Source organism: Pholcus phalangioides, unplaced genomic scaffold (genome assembly GCF_987345545.1).
Source record: "Pholcus phalangioides strain wild (caught in Gottingen) unplaced genomic scaffold, Ppha-v1.0 ptg000003l_1, whole genome shotgun sequence".
NCBI classification, from domain to species: Eukaryota; Metazoa; Arthropoda; class Arachnida; order Araneae; family Pholcidae; genus Pholcus; species Pholcus phalangioides.
Window position 1 is genome coordinate 8,148,474 of NW_028301596.1, and position 16,496 is coordinate 8,164,969.

Sequence of the window (16,496 nt, forward strand, 5' to 3'; positions counted from 1 at the left end):
GAAGAATTGGTTTGATTAAAGTTAGTGAATCGGCTCGATTCAAAACTGAAGTTGAAGCATTTTTACGATAGAACATCTCAGTTCACACTAGTGAAGTCAATGTTCAGCAAGGCTTTTTGGAGGAGTAGTCTTCCTACGAAAGAGGGAATTACAAGAATAACTCACATCTTCATCATCATATGAACTTGATTCTTCCTTTATAACTTTTCATGATTCATTGGAGAAGAAGTTTTTTTTACTACCGCGTCGTCTCTCCCTTACAATAACGCGTATTGGACGTGAACAAAATATACAATCAACAGCAATCAAATAAATCAATCACTTTCGTATATAATGCTTGAAGAAAAATTTATTTCACTTTTAAGAACATAGTAACATTTTTTCTTACAGAGCGGAAAGAAAAAAGAAATAAGGGATAATAATAATAATTTCAGTTCCGTTTTCGGTTTATCAAATTTGGGTGTTCTACTCAACCGTAGACGGATACGGAAGCTGAGGCTGATGCAATGACTTGCATCAGAGCGATGATAACTTCGCGCAAAACTTCGATCGTGACTTCGGCTTGAGATAGACCGGCATTGGCAGATGCGATGCTTGATGCGAGTGCTTGCATCTGTCCGCCGAGAGCTTGGTAGCTGATGCTTGAGCCCATGGAAACGACTGCGTTGGCAACTGCGCTGATTCCTTGTGATGATACTGCTTGGTTGATTCCACCGGATGGTCTTAGCATTGGTGAAGCTGCTGCTGCTGCTGCGCCTGATTAAAGAGAGGAAAGTTAGATTCCGATACGACTCGTAAAGTTATTGCATATAGTTATGAATTAACTACTGTTATAGTTCCTCATACTGTTACAGTTATGAGTATTTTATATATATGAGTATTCTCCCCCTTTACTAATATTTTCTTCAAATTTCCTTATGAGGCTTAACTTTTGGCTCTAACTTATGGTACCGGCTATCTCATGAAACATGCATGAAATATTGGGGAAATACGGTACTTTCTTGAAATTGTTGCATGAAATGGAAATAATAAATTGGCGTATCGATCTTTTGGTACGACGGAACGAAGTACACAATGTTTTGCACTAGTATCATTACATGGAAGTATCCCTTAAACTTTAGAGGTTTTTACTCAGATTTTAATTGTTATTAGAATGGTGAGCTGGACTTACTTGCTGCTGCTGCACTAGATGCGGTGCTTGCTCCATATTGTGGTCCATATCCACCAGCTGCTCCTGCTCCTGCTGCTGCTGCTGCGGCTGCTCCTGCTCCAGCACCTGCTCCATATTGTGGTCCATATCCACCAGCTGCTCCTGCTCCTGCTGCTGCGGCTGCTCCTGCTCCAGCACCTGCTCCATATTGTGGTCCATATCCACCAGCTGCTCCTGCTGCTGCGGCTGCTCCTGCTCCAGCACCTGCACCATATTGTGGTCCATATCCACCAGCTGCTCCTGCTCCTGCTGCTGCTGCGGCTGCTCCTGCTCCAGCACCTGCTCCATATTGTGGTCCATATCCACCAGCTGCTCCTGCTGCTGCTGCTGCTCCTGCTCCAGCACCTGCACCATATTGTGGTCCATATCCACCAGCTGCTCCTGATGCTGCTGCTGATGCTGCTGCTCCTGCACCATATCCACCGTAGCCTCCTAGACCAGCGGCTAATGCAGATTCAGCTCCTGCGGCTGCTGCTGCTGCTTGAGCTTCTGCTTGGGCTGCGGCGGAAGCTTGTGCTTCGGCGGCGGCTTGTGCTTGAGCTTGGGCGGCTGCTGCTGCTTCGGCTTGAGCGGCTGCGGCTGCTGCTCCTGCGAGTCCTGCACCATAACCTCCTGCACCACCTGCGCATGATTTTTCAAAATCAAAATTTCGTGTGAATGAATGGACGAGAAAAAATATTTCAAAATAGTGATAATAATAAAGTTTCTGTAACAATATCGATGTGCAAGGAAGAAATATTCATTCCCCAATGCAATTAAAAGTTGAAAGAAGTTCTTTTTTTATTTTTCTTGTTTTTTTCAATTACTACGTTACGTGTATAGATTCTAAATTCATAGAAATATCATGTCCGTTCTTATATTAAATGTAAAGAATTATTTCTCTCAGCGGTATGGCTAGTGGGAAAACGAATAACCATACATGCATAACCATAAGCAGACTCCTCGTTCGGGGATGGTGTGAGTCACCAAGAGTGTGTACAATGGACAAGGGCATGAAACGAATGTCCATCTTCCCCTTTTCGTCTATGCCGATAATACAATTTTTTCACTCAACGGGGAGGGAGATCGTCGCCATCGTGCTCTACCCATGTATCTACCCATGTGTATGAGCTGTAAACATGTATAACTATTTATGTTTTCCTAATTAGTGAAGTTTTCTTTTCTTTTTATTACTGTTATAAATAATTATTTATTTAAAGATGCAAAAAACTTTTGACAAACGATGTAAAAAACTTATTTCAGTTCAAAAAGATTCTTTTAAGACTTATTAAAAAACTTGAAAAAGATATAATTTATTCTGAACTTTTCACCCATGATTTTTTTTCGTATATTCGCAACAGACTAAATTGGAAGTAAGATCCTAAAGATATTAGAGAAGCTCCTAAACGCAGCAAACGAGTCTAAGAATATGTTTTTTTCACGATGACTCTTTCGGGTCTGATACTTCTGACACACTTAGCAAAATATCCTAGAAAAAAAACATCAAAATATGCCACCAAATACACATGATAGTCTATAGCTAACCTGCGGCTGCTGCTGCTGCTGCTCCTGCTCCTGCACCTTGACCGTATCCTTGACCTCCGTATCCACCTTGTCCAGCTCCTGCGGCGGCAGCTGCGGCTGCACCTGCTCCGGCTCCTTGACCGTATCCTTGGCCACCATATCCACCTTGTCCTTGTCCTGCTCCAGCTCCTGCTGCTGCTGCTGCGGCTGCACCTGCTCCTGCACCTTGACCGTATCCTTGGCCACCATATCCGCCTTGTCCTTGTCCTGCTCCAGCTGCTGCTGCTGCGGCTGCACTTGCTCCGGCTCCTTGACCGTATCCTTGGCCACCATATCCACCTTGTCCTTGTCCTGCTCCAGCTCCTGCTGCTGCTGCTGCGGCTGCACCTGCTCCTGCACCTTGACCGTATCCTTGGCCACCATATCCGCCTTGTCCTTGTCCTGCTCCAGCTGCTGCTGCTGCGGCTGCACTTGCTCCGGCTCCTTGACCGTATCCTTGGCCACCATATCCACCTTGTCCTTGTCCTGCTCCAGCTCCTGCTGCTGCGGCTGCACCGGCTCCTGCACCTTGACCGTATCCTTGGCCACCATATCCACCTTGTCCTGCTCCGGCTCCTGCGGCTGCTGCTGCTGCTGCACCTGCTCCGGCTCCTGGACCGTATCCTTGGCCACCATATCCACCTTGTCCTTGTCCTGCTCCAGCTCCTGCTGCTGCTGCTGCGGCTGCACCGGCTCCTGCACCTTGACCGTATCCTTGGCCACCATATCCGCCTTGTCCTTGTCCTGCTCCAGCTCCTGCGGCTGCTGCTGCGGCTGCACCTGCTCCGGCTCCTTGACCGTATCCTTGGCCACCATATCCGCCTTGTCCTTGTCCTGCTCCAGCTCCTGCGGCTGCTGCTGCGGCTGCACCTGCACCGGCTCCTGCACCTTGACCGTATCCTTGGCCACCATATCCACCTTGTCCTGCTCCGGCTCCTGCGGCTGCTGCTGCTGCTGCACCTGCTCCTGCTCCTTGACCGTATCCTTGGCCACCATATCCACCTTGTCCTGCTCCAGCTCCTGCGGCGGCAGCTGCGGCAGCACCTGCTCCGGCTCCTTGACCGTATCCTTGGCCACCATATCCACCTTGTCCTTGTCCTGCTCCAGCTCCTGCGGCGGCAGCTGCGGCTGCACCTGCTCCGGCTCCTTGACCGTATCCTTGTCCACCATATCCACCTTGTCCTTGTCCTGCTCCAGCTCCTGCTGCTGCGGCTGCACCGGCTCCTGCACCTTGACCGTATCCTTGGCCACCATATCCACCTTGTCCTGCTCCGGCTCCTGCTGCTGCTGCTGCTGCTGCTCCTGCTCCAGCGCCTGCACCTTGACCGTATCCTTGGCCACCATATCCACCTTGTCCAGCTCCAGCTCCTGCTGCTGCTGCTGCGGCTGCACCTGCTCCGGCTCCTTGACCGTATCCTTGGCCACCATATCCACCTTGTCCTTGTCCTGCTCCAGCTCCTGCGGCGGCAGCTGCGGCTGCACCTGCTCCGGCTCCTTGACCGTATCCTTGTCCACCATATCCACCTTGTCCTTGTCCTGCTCCAGCTGCTGCTGCTGCGGCTGCACCTGCTCCGGCTCCTTGACCGTATCCTTGGCCACCATATCCACCTTGTCCTTGTCCTGCTCCAGCTCCTGCTGCTGCTGCTGCGGCTGCACCGGCTCCTGCACCTTGACCGTATCCTTGGCCACCATATCCACCTTGTCCTGCTCCGGCTCCTGCGGCTGCTGCTGCTGCTGCACCTGCTCCGGCTCCTTGACCGTATCCTTGGCCACCATATCCACCTTGTCCTGCTCCAGCTCCTGCGGCTGCTGCTGCGGCTGCACCTGCTCCGGCTCCTTGACCGTATCCTTGGCCACCATATCCACCTTGTCCTTGTCCTGCTCCAGCTCCTGCTGCTGCTGCTGCTGCTGCGGCTGCACCTGCTCCGGCTCCTTGACCGTATCCTTGGCCACCATATCCGCCTTGTCCTGCTCCAGCTCCTGCGGCGGCAGCTGCGGCTGCACCTGCTCCGGCTCCTTGACCACCATATCCACCTTGTCCTGCTCCAGCTCCTGCGGCTGCTGCTGCGGCTGCACCTGCTCCGGCTCCTTGACCGTATCCTTGTCCACCATATCCACCTTGTCCTTGTCCTGCTCCAGCTCCTGCTGCTGCTGCTGCTGCGGCTGCACCTGCTCCGGCTCCTTGACCGTATCCTTGGCCACCATATCCGCCTTGTCCTGCTCCAGCTGCTGCTGCTGCTGCGGCTGCACCTGCTCCGGCTCCTTGACCGTATCCTTGGCCACCATATCCACCTTGTCCTTGTCCTGCTCCAGCTCCTGCTGCTGCTGCTGCGGCTGCACCTGCTCCGGCTCCTTGACCGTATCCTTGGCCACCATATCCGCCTTGTCCAGCTCCAGCTCCTGCTGCTGCTGCGGCTGCACCTGCTCCGGCTCCTTGACCGTATCCTTGGCCACCATATCCACCTTGTCCTTGTCCTGCTCCAGCTCCTGCGGCTGCGGCTGCTGCTGCACCTGCTCCAGCGCCTGCACCTTGACCGTATCCTTGGCCACCATATCCGCCTTGTCCTGCTCCAGCTCCTGCGGCGGCAGCTGCGGCTGCACCAGCTCCGGCTCCTTGACCGTATCCTTGTCCACCATATCCACCTTGTCCTGCTCCGGCTCCTGCGGCTGCGGCTGCACCTGCACCGGCTCCTGCACCTTGACCGTATCCTTGACCACCATATCCACCTTGTCCTGCTCCTGCTGCTGCTGCTGCACCTGCTCCGGCTCCTTGACCGTATCCTTGGCCACCATATCCACCTTGTCCTGCTCCAGCTCCTGCGGCGGCAGCTGCGGCTGCACCTGCTCCGGCTCCTTGACCGTATCCTTGTCCACCATATCCACCTTGTCCTGCTCCGGCTCCTGCGGCTGCTGCTGCGGCTGCACCTGCTCCGGCTCCTTGACCGTATCCTTGGCCACCATATCCACCTTGTCCTTGTCCTGCTCCAGCTCCTGCGGCTGCTGCTGCACCTGCTCCGGCTCCTTGACCGTATCCTTGGCCACCATATCCACCTTGTCCTTGTCCTGCTCCAGCTCCTGCGGCTGCTGCTGCGGCTGCACCTGCACCGGCTCCTGCACCTTGACCGTATCCTTGACCACCATATCCACCTTGTCCTGCTCCTGCTGCTGCTGCTGCTGCTGCTGCACCTGCTCCGGCTCCTTGACCGTATCCTTGGCCACCATATCCGCCTTGTCCTGCTCCAGCTCCTGCGGCTGCTGCTGCGGCTGCACCGGCTCCGGCTCCAGCACCTTGGCCATATCCTCCGTATCCAGGTCCTCCTGGGGGTTTTTTGAAAAATATGGTAATTTTTGACATATCATTATGCTGACTTAGGGCAAATTTATTGATCAAGATGGGTTTTTTTTGTTGTATAATGCTACTTAAGGGTTAAAACAGGCTCGCAAACACCCATTAAAACATGGGGTCCGAAGCTCGGTTAAAGGCATGAAATCATTGATGCGTTGATTGGCTTAAAATGTAATACATCGTTTTCATCAAACCAAATTCACAATGAAACTGTAAATGTACATTGGGACGATGAAATTCGTAATTATGCAGAGAAGTATTTACCTGAGAGCTCATTTATTTCTTTGTTTGTAAAATTGGAAGGAAAAGAAAACCCCCTCAAGGTTTTAAGGTGGATTGATTAATTCAGTCTTCTTTCGCAAATTTGCCGTTGTTTAATATAGATTTTTACCGAAAACGAAAAGATTAAAACTTCGAAATGGGGAAAAATAACATGAAAGTGGGGGGAGGGGGAATAGGAGTATTGAATATAAACTTGTCAAATGGGAATTATGGGAATGCCTTTTAAGCGGAGGCTTCTCTTGACTGGCTTATGATGCTACATTATATCATAATACTGTCATATTTGATATCAATGCCTAATTTATAAGCATGCTCCTCTATTTACTTTTTTTTTCAGTTTTTCTCTCGTGAAATATATAAGAATTTTAAGAGGTGCCTGCAAATTTATTCATAAAGCAGAAATAGGATGCTTTTTCAGCCCCCGTTGATCATTTTGCCTGTTGTGGTCTTTGCACTGGTATTTGTATGTACAAATTCGATAGAAATTCCTCAGAGGAATGTTTACGGATGCATGTACGGTGTATTAGTGGTAATGGGAAACAAATATTCATCAATTAATATAATTCCTTTTTTCTAGTTTCAACTTCAAGCAAAGACATGATGTACCTAAAAATTTAGTTTATTTTGAAATAGGGACAAAATATAAATATACAGTGAAAATTTCCAATTACTATCATTGTTTTGTCTTTATAGAAAGCATCGCTTTTTTGAGCGACATATACGCATAAATGATTTCCACTTTGTTAACACCATCATTGATGCACGAATCGCACGATCTTTAATTTGCATTTATTTTTTTAAGTAGGATCTCAGAAATTTTATAATTTCTTGAGAGCCGAAAAAATTACATAATAGCTTTTCGATGACAGAACAGAGCAAACCAAATTCGAAACCGAACCATGACCATTAATTAAAGCGTTATATCCATCGAACGGGGGCAAATATTAGTGGAGGGGGCATCCAGCCGCCGCGACAGCAGCAACATCAAATGCAAGGAAATCACGTGACTCGGTGAAAACCAAGTTCGTGCCTGGCAATTTGCCCATAGAAATGTACAGTTTGGCCTCTAAATATTGCGTTTTAAAGATTAAAAAAAGGATAGAGAAATCATCTAAAGATGAAAAAAGATTAAATTATTTATTTCATTAATACTGGAATTATTTCTTTCGTTAATGCTGAAAAACTTTCCTTCATGAATTCTGGAATTATTTCCTTTATTAATTATTATTCCTTTGATTAGTTCTAGAATAATTTTTTTTCATAAATTTTAGATTTGTTTCTTTCATTAATGCTGAAATTATTTCTTTTATTAATGCTGAAATTATTTCTTTTATTAATGCTGAAATTATTTCTCTCATTAATGCTGAAATCATTTTTTCCATTGATTCTGAAATTATGTCTCATTAATTCTGGAATTATTTCTTTCATTAATTTTCGAATTATCTCTTACATTAATTTTGGAATTATCTCTTACATTAATTTTTGAATTATCACTTTTTCATTAATTTTGGAATTATCACTTTTTCATTAATGCTGAAATTATTTCTTTCATTAATTTTGAAATTATTTCTTTTATTAATGCTGGAATTATTTATTTCATTGATTCTGAAATTATATCTCATTAAAACTGGAATTATCTCTTTCATTAATTTTGGAATTATCTCTTACATTAATTTTGGAATTATCACTTTTTCATTAATGCTGAAATTATTTCTTTCATTAATGCTGAAATTATTTCTTTCATTAATGCTGAAATTATTTCTTTCATTAATGCTGAAATTATTTCTTTCATTAATTTTGAAATTATATCTCATTAATGCTGAAATTATTTCTTTCATTGATACATACAAATACAAATACAACGCCACAACAGGCAAATTGCCCAACGAGGTGGCTGACTTAAGAACATCATGGATCCCCGAGCCATTTTTTGGAGGCCCTACCTACTACTGCTACACCACACATTGAATTATCTCTTCCCTTAATTCTGGAATTCTCGCTTTTTCATCAATTCTGGAATTACCACTTTCATCATTCTGGAATTACCACTTTCATCATTCTGGAATTACCACTTTCATCATTCTGGAATTATCTTTCACTAATGCTGAGATCATTGCTTTCATTAATTTTACTATTATCTCTTTCATCAGTGCTGAAATTATCTCTTTCATTAATTTTGGAATTATCTCATCGATGCTGAAATTATTTCTTTCATTTATTTTTTTAAATTCCTGTGGATGTCATAAGAAAATAACGGGGGATTGTATGTTTTCACTGAATCACGTGATCTTCCGACGAATGCTGCTGGGGGACACCGTTCTCAGCACTGCCAAGACGGAGATCGCTGACGTCATACCCTCTTCAGTAATATAAGCTCGATGGTTATATCGCTTGGAAAGGAGTATAATCCGTTGATGGTTCTTACTGCAGTACGAAGGACGGCAATCCACAGTCTGACTGAATCACTCAATCTATATCTATATATCTTATATATAAAAGTGAAAGTATGCCTGTATGTATAGTATAGTATAGAACCGAGCACGCTCAGGCTCAGTGTCTGTATGTATGTCTGTCTGTTCTTTATACAAATCTACAGTTTTTAGACCAATCGTCGCCAAATTTTGCATATATATCAAACAGGGCCGGTATTGAACCGTAGCTTACTTTAAAAGTTCGTCAGAGAGAGTCAAATGCCCGAAATGGGCGAAAACCTGTCTGGCAACAATGGTTCTTGGGCCCCAACAGTCACTTTCAGAATGTTTACTTTGCTTACCGTGGTTCACTAACAATGCGTTTCAGACATGCACAATGTGCAATTGCACATGTCTTTACAATGGTTTGTCACATCTTTTTTTTTTAATGCTGTCATTATAACAGTTCATTGCTTTATAATGGTTTGTCACTTTTCCAATCCCCCCAGTAATTGAAGGAAACCCGGGCAACGCCGGGTATTATATCTAATATATATATATATATTTGATTTTCTCTCTTGGCCAGTGTGTGTATTAGTTCTCCACAAAATCTGCAATTTTAGAACGATCGTCGCCAAATTTTGTACATATATACCAAACAGGACACGACGTGAACGATGGACTACCTTCCTCAGAGCTGCGCAAATGCCTAAAATGCTCAAAAAACTATCAGGCAAAGATTATTCAGCCTCAACAATGACTTTTGGAATGTTTACTTTATGTGGTTACCGTGGTTCCTTAACTATATGTTTTAGAAATGTTTATCCTTTTACAATGCTTTCTTTATTGTATATGGAGAAAACCTGGGCAGCGCAAGGTATTATAGCTAATCCAAAATAATAAAAAAATAGAATTACCTGCTCCTGCTGAAGCAGCGGCTGCTGCGGCGGCAGCTGATGCACTAGCGGATGCTTGAGCGATGGCTCCAGTTTGAGCGGCTTGTAGAGCTTGGTTGATTAGTCCTGCTGCTTGTGCCGAGGAAGCAATGGCATTAGCGATTGCGTTGGCATACGCACTTGGGCCTGCTCCGGCTGAAGATACTGATACTGCTGCTGATGCGGCTGCACTTGCTGCTGCTGATGCGGCTCCTCCACTCAATCCCAATGCTGCGGCTGCTCTTAGAGCCATTGCGCTGGCGGCTGCTTGTGCTTGAGCTGCAGACATTCCAGCGGAGAAAACAGCATTTAGGTCCCCTAGACCGTATATGATGTTGTTAGCCAAACTTGCTGTTGCTGCGGATGCAGCGGCACTTGCTCCGGCCCCAGCACCTTGACCATATCCTTGACCACCATATCCACCTTGACCTGCTCCAGCTCCTGCGGCTGCTGCAGCGGCTGCACCTGCACCGGCTCCTGCACCTTGACCACCATATCCGCCTTGTCCGGCACCTTGACCGTATCCTTGGCCTCCATATCCACCTTGTCCTGCTCCAGCTCCTGCGGCGGCTGCTGCAGCTGCTGCTGCACCTGCTCCGGCACCTTGACCACCATATCCACCTTGTCCGGCGCCTTGACCGTATCCTTGGCCTCCATATCCACCTTGTCCTGCTCCAGCTCCTGCGGCGGCTGCTGCAGCTGCTGCTGCACCTGCTCCGGCACCTTGACCACCATATCCACCTTGTCCGGCGCCTTGACCGTATCCTTGGCCTCCATATCCACCTTGTCCTGCTCCAGCGGCAGCGGCTGCAGCTGCTGCTGCACTTGCGCCGGCACCTTGACCACCATATCCACCTTGTCCTGCGCCTGCACCTTGGCCTCCATATCCACCTTGTCCTGCTCCAGCAGCGGCGGCTGCAGCAGCTGCTGCACCTGCTCCGGCACCTTGACCACCATATCCGCCTTGTCCGGCGCCTTGACCGTATCCTTGGCCTCCATATCCACCTTGTCCTGCTCCAGCGGCAGCGGCTGCAGCTGCTGCTGCACTTGCGCCGGCACCTTGACCACCATATCCACCTTGTCCTGCGCCTGCACCTTGGCCTCCATATCCACCTTGTCCTGCTCCAGCAGCGGCGGCTGCAGCAGCTGCTGCACCTGCTCCGGCACCTTGACCACCATATCCGCCTTGTCCGGCGCCTTGACCGTATCCTTGGCCTCCATATCCACCTTGTCCTGCTCCAGCAGCGGCGGCTGCAGCAGCTGCTGCGCCTGCGCCGGCACCTTGACCACCATATCCGCCTTGTCCGGCGCCTGCACCTTGGCCTCCATATCCACCTTGTCCTGCTCCGGCAGCGGCGGCTGCAGCGGCGGCTGCAGCAGCTGCTGCACCTGCTCCGGCACCTTGACCACCATATCCGCCTTGTCCTGCGCCTGCACCTTGGCCTCCATATCCACCTTGTCCTGCTCCAGCAGCGGCGGCTGCAGCTGCTGCTGCACCTGCTCCGGCACCTTGACCACCATATCCACCTTGTCCTGCGCCTGCACCTTGGCCTCCATATCCACCTTGTCCTGCTCCAGAAGCGGCGGCTGCAGCTGCTGCTGCACCTGCTCCGGCACCTTGACCACCATATCCGCCTTGTCCGGCGCCTTGACCGTATCCTTGGCCTCCATATCCACCTTGTCCTGCACCAGCGGCAGCGGCTGCAGCTGCTGCTGCACTTGCGCCGGCACCTTGACCACCATATCCGCCTTGTCCTGCGCCTGCACCTTGGCCTCCATATCCACCTTGTCCTGCTCCAGCAGCGGCGGCTGCAGCAGCTGCTGCACTTGCTCCGGCACCTTGACCACCATATCCCCCTTGTCCTGCGCCTGCACCTTGGCCTCCATATCCACCTTGTCCTGCTCCAGAAGCGGCGGCTGCAGCTGCTGCTGCACCTGCTCCGGCACCTTGACCACCATATCCGCCTTGTCCGGCGCCTTGACCGTATCCTTGGCCTCCATATCCACCTTGTCCTGCACCAGCGGCAGCGGCTGCAGCTGCTGCTGCACTTGCGCCGGCACCTTGACCACCATATCCGCCTTGTCCTGCGCCTGCACCTTGGCCTCCATATCCACCTTGTCCTGCTCCAGCAGCAGCGGCTGCAGCAGCTGCTGCACCTGCTCCGGCACCTTGACCACCATATCCGCCTTGTCCGGCGCCTTGACCGTATCCTTGGCCTCCATATCCACCTTGTCCTGCTCCAGAAGCGGCGGCTGCAGCTGCTGCTGCACCTGCTCCGGCACCTTGACCACCATATCCGCCTTGTCCGGCGCCTTGACCGTATCCTTGGCCTCCATATCCACCTTGTCCTGCACCAGCGGCAGCGGCTGCAGCTGCTGCTGCGCCTGCGCCGGCACCTTGACCACCATATCCGCCTTGTCCTGCGCCTGCACCTTGGCCTCCATATCCACCTTGTCCTGCTCCAGCGGCAGCGGCTGCAGCTGCTGCTGCACTTGCGCCGGCACCTTGACCACCATATCCACCTTGTCCTGCTCCTGCACCTTGGCCGTATCCTTGGCCTCCATATCCACCTTGTCCTGCTCCAGCAGCGGCGGCTGCAGCAGCTGCTGCACCTGCTCCGGCACCTTGACCACCATATCCGCCTTGTCCTGCTCCTGCGCCTTGACCGTATCCTTGTCCTCCATATCCACCTTGGCCTGCACCAGCTCCAGCGGCTGCAGCTGCTGCTGCACCTGCTCCAGCACCTTGACCATATCCTTGACGGCCATATCCGCCCTGTCCTCCAGCTGCTGCAGCAGCGGCTGCGCTTGCAGCTGCTGAAGCTAAAGCACCAGATTGCGCGGCTTGTAGAGCGGCACTATAAGCACCTGAAGCTTGAGCGGATTGAGCTAACGCATTTGCAAGTGCAGCAGCAATTGCTTGTGGACCAGCATTTGATGAAGCGGCAGATGATGCTGCTGAAACTGCTATACTAATTGCTGAAGAAGCTGCTGAACCACGTAGTCCTAATGAGTATACCAGTCGTTCAGCGAGTGCTTGTGCATTTGCTTGTGCTTGAGCTGCGGAAATTCCACTGTAGAAGATGTTTGGGGTGTTATATATGGTATTCACAATGGAAGAGGCTAGTGCTGATGATCCAGCGGCTGCACTTGCTCCAGCTCCTGCACCTTGACCATATCCTTGACCTCCATATCCACCTTGTCCTGCTCCACCAGCGGCGGCTGCAGCTGCTGCTGCACCGGCTCCGGCACCTTGACCACCATATCCGCCTTGTCCTGCGCCTGCACCTGCTCCGGCTCCGGCACCTTGACCGTATCCTTGGCCTCCATATCCACCTTGTCCTGCTCCAGCGGCGGCGGCTGCAGCTGCTGCTGCACCGGCTCCGGCACCTCGACCACCATATCCGCCTTGTCCTGCGCCTGCACCTGCTCCAGCTCCGGCACCTTGACCGTATCCTTGGCCTCCATATCCACCTTGTCCTGCTCCAGCGGCAGCGGCTGCAGCTGCTGCTGCACCGGCTCCGGCACCTTGACCACCATATCCGCCTTGTCCTGCGCCTGCACCTGCTCCGGCTCCGGCACCCTGACCGTATCCTTGGCCTCCATATCCACCTTGTCCTGCTCCAGCGGCAGCGGCTGCAGCTGCTGCTGCACCGGCTCCGGCACCTTGACCACCATATCTGCCTTGTCCTGCGCCTGCACCTGCTCCGGCTCCGGCACCCTGACCGTATCCTTGGCCTCCATATCCACCTTGTCCTGCTCCGGCGGCGGCGGCTGCAGCTGCTGCTGCACCGGCTCCGGCACCTTGACCACCATATCCGCCTTGTCCTGCACCTTGGCCTCCATATCCACCTTGTCCTGCTCCAGCGGCGGCGGCTGCAGCTGCTGCTGCACCGGCTCCGGCACCTTGACCACCATATCCGCCTTGTCCTGCACCTTGGCCTCCATATCCACCTTGTCCTGCTCCAGCGGCGGCGGCTGCAGCTGCTGCTGCACCGGCTCCGGCACCTTGACCACCATATCCTCCTTGTCCTGCGCCTGCACCTGCTCCGGCTCCGGCACCTTGACCGTATCCTTGGCCTCCATATCCACCTTGTCCTGCTCCGGCGGCGGCGGCTGCAGCAGCTGCTGCACCGGCTCCGGCACCTGGACCACCATATCCGCCTTGTCCTGCACGTTGGCCTCCATATCCACCTTGTCCTGCTCCAGCGGCGGCGGCTGCAGCTGCTGCTGCACCGGCTCCGGCACCTTGACCACCATATCCGCCTTGTCCTGCACCTTGGCCTCCATATCCACCTTGTCCTGCTCCAGCGGCGGCGGCTGCAGCAGCTGCTGCACCGGCTCCGGCACCTTGACCACCATATCCGCCTTGTCCTGCGCCTGCACCTGCACCGGCTCCGGCACCTTGGCCTCCATATCCACCTTGTCCTGATCCGGCGGCGGCGGCTGCAGCAGCTGCTGCACCGGCTCCGGCACCTTGACCACCATATCCGCCTTGTCCTGCACCTTGGCCTCCATATCCACCTTGTCCTGCTCCAGCGGCGGCGGCTGCAGCTGCTGCTGCACCGGCTCCGGCACCTGGACCACCATATCCACCTTGTCCTGCACCTTGGCCTCCATATCCACCTTGTCCTGCACCTTGGCCTCCATATCCACCTTGTCCTGCTCCAGCGGCGGCGGCTGCAGCTGCTGCTGCACCGGCTCCGGCACCTTGACCACCATATCCGCCTTGTCCTGCACGTTGGCCTCCATATCTACCTTGTCCTGCTCCAGCGGCGGCGGCTGCAGCTGCTGCTGCACCGGCTCCGGCACCTTGACCACCATATCCGCCTTGTCCTGCACGTTGGCCTCCATATCCACCTTGTCCTGCTCCAGCGGCGGCTGCTGCAGCTGCTGCTGCACCGGCTCCGGCACCTTGACCACCATATCCGCCTTGTCCTGCGCCTGCACCTGCTCCGGCTCCGGCACCTTGACCGTATCCTTGGCCTCCATATCCACCTTGTCCTGCTCCGGCGGCGGCGGCTGCAGCAGCTGCTGCACCTGCTCCGGCACCTTGACCACCATATCCGCCTTGTCCTGCACCTTGGCCTCCATATCCACCTTGTCCTGCTCCAGCGGCGGCGGCTGCAGCTGCTGCTGCACCGGCTCCGGCACCTTGACCACCATATCCACCTTGTCCTGCACCTTGGCCTCCATATCCACCTTGTCCTGCCCCAGCGGCGGCTGCTGCAGCTGCTGCTGCACCTTGACCTTGACCACCATATCCGCCTTGTCCTGCGCCTGCGCCTGCACCTGCTCCGGCTCCAGCACCTTGACCTTGACCTCCATATCCACCTTGTCCTGCTCCAGCGGCGGCGGCTGCAGCTGCTCCTGCACCTGCACCGGCACCTTGACCACCATATCCGCCTTGTCCGGCACCTTGACCGTATCCTTGACCACCATATCCACCTTGTCCTGCTCCAGCTCCTGCAGCTGCGGCTGCTGCTGCACCTGCGCCGGCTCCAGCACCTTGACTGTATCCACCTTGTCCTCCATATCCACCAGCTGCTCCAGCAGATGCGGCTGAGGCTGCTGCTGCTCCTGCGCCAGCACCGCCGTATCCACCGTAACCTCCACCATATCCACCACCTAGATTTGAATACGTGGGTTTTTTTTAGTAAATTATCTAATAAATGTAGATTACACTAGTAAAATTTGTTAATTATGAAATTTGCCAAGTTTGTTTTATGAAGATATCAATGCCGAAGCTCCTTCTCCATAATAATTCATTCACAATGAATCTTTATAACTAATTACAACGTGAAAAATGCCTTAGCTTAAAAAAGTTGTGTCAGAACGATCCATATCATTATAGATCGACACATACAAATACAAAAAAAAAAGATACAAACAAGCATGTAAAGGTTAAACATTACCTGCAGCACTTGATGCAGCAGCTGCGGAAGATGCGGATGTAGCAACTTCATTACTTGAGGAGGCATCAGCGATCATAATACCGAGAAGGTCAGTGAATTCTCTAATATACGGCTTGTTGACTCTACCGGATATTTGCATGAAGGCCTGGCTCATGGCATTTGCCACAGCACTTGCTTGCGCTTGGGCACTGGCACCACCTTCGGAGGCTATGACTTCAGCTATAGCAGATGCCATAGCGACATCCATAGCATGGCTGATAGACGCTGACCCCTTACCAGAACTTTGCATCGAAGACATGACGTCCATCAATGACGATCCAATCTGTCGGATGTCGTTCAACTGTCCACCAGTGAACTGACTTGGCGGTAAGTTGTTCAACATCGTTTGGATGAAACCCATGCCATTGTTCATGTTTTCCCATGGTGAAGCGGCTTTAGCTTGCACCGGGACGAGAACGCCTTGTGTCCAAAGGACGGTGAGTAGAACGATTCCGTTGAGAAAACCCATTTTTTGAGGTTGTTCTCAGAATCTGTATGTCATTCCGGAGTGAGCTATGGGTATTTATACCAATTTTTGCGTGATTTTAGCAGTTCATGTGATGCAGGTGATGATTCGAAGGTCATATACGTGATTGGCTCATCACCATCTGCTCGCACATCAATGAAACTCCTTCGCTGCTCTCATCCAATCGCGACCTTCTCCATTTATCATTGGAAGAAAGCCCATAAAAAATTGGACTGCGTTAAACACAAACTTCGCGGTATTTACAGCAACAGAGTCGATCTCATTTCCAATTTTTCAGTCGTATAAGAACGATTCCCGAATAGTTGTCCGCGGAGGCCTAATTCCGGTAC

The 16,496-nt window shown here is 51.4% G+C and overlaps 1 protein-coding gene across 1 annotated transcript; it reads right to left on the minus strand.

Moving 5' to 3' along the window:
• Positions 1 to 331: 331 nt before the first annotated feature.
• LOC149087996 (uncharacterized) lies at positions 332 to 16,174 on the minus strand. Its single transcript, XM_089243527.1, has 7 exons — positions 15,642 to 16,174; positions 15,145 to 15,354; positions 15,019 to 15,036; positions 9,709 to 14,970; positions 2,735 to 6,070; positions 1,172 to 1,831; positions 332 to 756 (listed from the first exon to the last, which is right to left on the minus strand). The coding sequence occupies exons 1-7, from the start codon at positions 16,147 to 16,149 to the stop codon at positions 470 to 472; spliced, it is 10,281 nt and encodes a 3,426-aa protein (XP_089099653.1). The 5' UTR covers positions 16,150 to 16,174; the 3' UTR covers positions 332 to 469.
• Between the last annotated feature and the right edge of the window lie 322 nt (positions 16,175 to 16,496).

Bases quoted from the DNA above. Each gene is read 5' to 3' on its own strand.
- LOC149087996 (XM_089243527.1), bottom strand. From the start codon at position 16,149: ATGGGTTTTCTCAACGGAATCGTTCTACTCACCGTCCTTTGGACACAA. The intron at 1,832-2,734 runs GTTAGCTATAGA...AATCATGCGCAG, and splicing joins AGCAGCAGCAGCAGCCGCAG to GTGGTGCAGGAGGTTATGGT. The intron at 757-1,171 runs GTAAGTCCAGCT...CTCTTTAATCAG, and splicing joins ATCTAGTGCAGCAGCAGCAA to GCGCAGCAGCAGCAGCAGCT.